Source organism: Rhinoderma darwinii, chromosome 4 (genome assembly GCF_050947455.1).
Source record: "Rhinoderma darwinii isolate aRhiDar2 chromosome 4, aRhiDar2.hap1, whole genome shotgun sequence".
Classification (NCBI taxonomy): Eukaryota; Metazoa; Chordata; class Amphibia; order Anura; family Rhinodermatidae; genus Rhinoderma; species Rhinoderma darwinii.
The window spans coordinates 186468656-186471476 of record NC_134690.1 but is presented as its reverse complement, the minus strand read 5'-3'; the positions used below and the strand labels follow the sequence as shown (position 1 = coordinate 186471476).

Here is a 2821-nt window from a genome sequence, read left to right as displayed (position 1 = left end):
TGTATTTAGAGAGTTATCACTCTGTTATCTGTGTTGTTACATAGGACTGCAGGTAACATCTACTACATTATCTGTGCTGTGTACATATGTGCCTGTGTGCGTATATATGGGTCTGTTTGTGAATGTGTCTTTGTGCTTGTATATTTGTGCCTTTTATGTATTTGCATATGTCCCTGTCTCTGTATTTATCTGCCGGTGTGTGTGTGTGTGTGTGTGTGTGTGTGTGTGTGTGTGTGTATTTATCTGCCGGTGTGTGTGTGTGTGTGTGTGTGTATATGTGTCTGTACGTCTATATATTTACCTGTATGTATATATTCCAGAATGTGTGTATGTATATTTGCCTGTATGTCTAAATATCTGTCTTTATGTATGTACAGTATATATGTTCCAGCGTGTCTATATATTTGGTTAATTTTTGGTTTGTGTAGGGGGCGGCAATAGAGAGTCCCGCACAGGGCGCCATCCAACCTAAGTCCGGCCCTGGCTGTCACCAACCCTAGTCAGAAGAAACTCCGCCGCTGCCTGTGCGGAATGACCTCCTCGTCTCCTCCGGTAAGTCACACCAGGCAGAGCGGAGAGTGGTAGCGGTAGGCTACTGCTCACCGGTCTGTTCACAGTGTGGTGCTATTTAAAAGGGGTGGGAGTGTGGCACTATTTAAAAGGGGTGGGAGTGTGGCGCTATTTAAAAGGAGGGGGGTGGCGCTATTTACAAAGGGGCAGTGGGCTGTGTTTGGAACTATCTACAAGGGGGGCTGTGTGTGGCACTATTTACAAGGGGGGCTGTGTGTGGCACTATTTGCAAGGGGGGCTGTGTGTGGCACTATCTACTTGGGGCTGTGTGTGGCACTATCTACAGGGGGCTGTGTGTGGCACTATCTACAGGGGGCTGTGTGTGGCACTATCTACAAGAGAGGGGCTGTGTGGCGCTATCTACAGGGGGCTGTGTGTGGCCTCTTTAATTTATTTTCTTTTAATTTATTTTTATGTTGATTACATTATAGAACTATATCGCTTGTAAAATGTAGAAATGCTTTTATACTCAAGTTACATTAAAAAAATTGTGAACAAAAAATTACATCTCATTGATTGGTAGGGAAAGAAAACATGGCGAGGGGGAAGGAGATGTCGGGAAATAAGTTGGGGGGGGGCGCCAATCTGAATCTTTGCCCCGGGTGCAGGAGAACCTAGCTACGCCACTGGGTGGATCTGATCCGAGCTGGGGAGAAGAAGTTGGTCCTCACTGTGCTGTCCGTCCCCCCACATGAAGCGGAGAACCTGGACCCTAGTGATGACTCTTCAGGGCAGTCGTTCTATGACTACACGGAGAAGCAGGCCGTCCCCATCTCCTTTCCCACATACAAGCACGTGGAGAAGAACTCTGAGAAGTTTGTGGTTTATAACGTCTACATGGCCGGCCGGCAGCTCTGCTCCAAGAGATACCGCGAGTTTGCCATCCTGAACCAGAACCTGAAGGGGGAATTTGCAAACTTCACCTTCCCCCGACTTCCAGGGAAGTGGCCGTTCTCCCTATCAGAACAGCAGCTGGACGGCCGACGGAGGGGCCTGGAGGAGTACCTGGAGAAAGTTTGCTCCATACGAGTGATCGGGGAGAGTGACATTGTGCAGTAGTTCCTGTCCGAGTATGATGAGAACTATAACGGCGTGTCCGATGTGGACTGCGAGTGGCGCTACCTGACAAGAACACCGCCACCGTACGGGTGAAGAAGAACAGTACAACAGACCAGGTGTTCCAGGCTCTCGCTGCCAAGATCGGGATGAACGCCATCACAGCCAACTACTTTGCCTTGTTTGAGGTCATTAAGCACTCCTTTGTCAGGAAATTGGCGCCCAATGAATTCCCCCACAAGCTGTATGTACAGAACTACACCTCAGCCGTGCCCGGCACCTGCCTCACAGTCCGCAAGTGCCTCTTTACCACGTTTGAAGACGCGCTCCTAAAGGATAATGACTTGGCGGTCTCCTACTTCTTCCACCAGGGGGTGGATGACGTGAAGAGAGGTTATATCAAGGCGGAGGACGAGGCCTACCAGCTGCAGAAGTTGTGTGAGCAGCGGAAGATGCTGATGTACCTGAACATGTTACGGAGCTGTGACGGCTACAACGAGATCATGTTCCCGCACTGCCCATGTGACTCGCACAGGAAAGGCCACGTCATCACCGCAATCAGCATCAAACACTTTAAGCTGCTGGCCTGCACGGAGGAGGGGCAGCTAGAGAATCAGGTAATTGCCTTTGAATGGGATGAGATGCAGCGGTGGGACACGGATGAGGAGGGCATGGCATTCTGCTTCGAATATGCCCGCGGAGAGAAAAAGCCTCGATGGGTGAAGATATTCACTCCTTATTTTAATTACATGAATGAATGCTTTGAGCGAGTCTTCTGTGAGTTGAAGTGGAGGAAAGAGGTGGAGGAGGCAGCCACGGACAAAGAAAATAAGAACTGCACTAATGACAGTACGTGCAGCAAGAACATCTTTCAGATTGTATGCTTGCAGCACAAGGACACTAGCGCCTAGTCCCTGGATTTAATCCTGATCCCCCTCCTCCTCGGCCGGCGGAGCCCGGTAACCATTCAACAACATCTCATTTGTCATGAAGACTGATTGAATTGTTAACCTCTTCAGCACTGGGCTGCTCTGTACAGCATTGCAGTGGTTAATCATTCCCCACCACGCATTAGACCTCCACTGAGGAACCGTTTCAGTGTCGTTCAAGCCTCCTGAGCAGCGGACATCTGACACGATCAGTCCTGTGATTGCTTTTTGTAGTTTGGACCCCTCCCCCCATTGTCGTCCCCGCT

General features: G+C 49.7%; 1 protein-coding gene across 1 annotated transcript; it reads left to right on the top strand.

Annotated features, from left to right (window-relative positions):
• Window positions 1-1204: 1204 nt before the first annotated feature.
• SNX27 (sorting nexin 27) lies at window positions 1205-2537 on the top strand. Its single transcript, XM_075863683.1, is given in 2 exon segments — window positions 1205-1672; window positions 1675-2537. Coding segments are annotated over 2 exon segments (1128 nt in total). The 5' UTR covers window positions 1205-1407.
• Window positions 2538-2821: the final 284 nt, after the last annotated feature.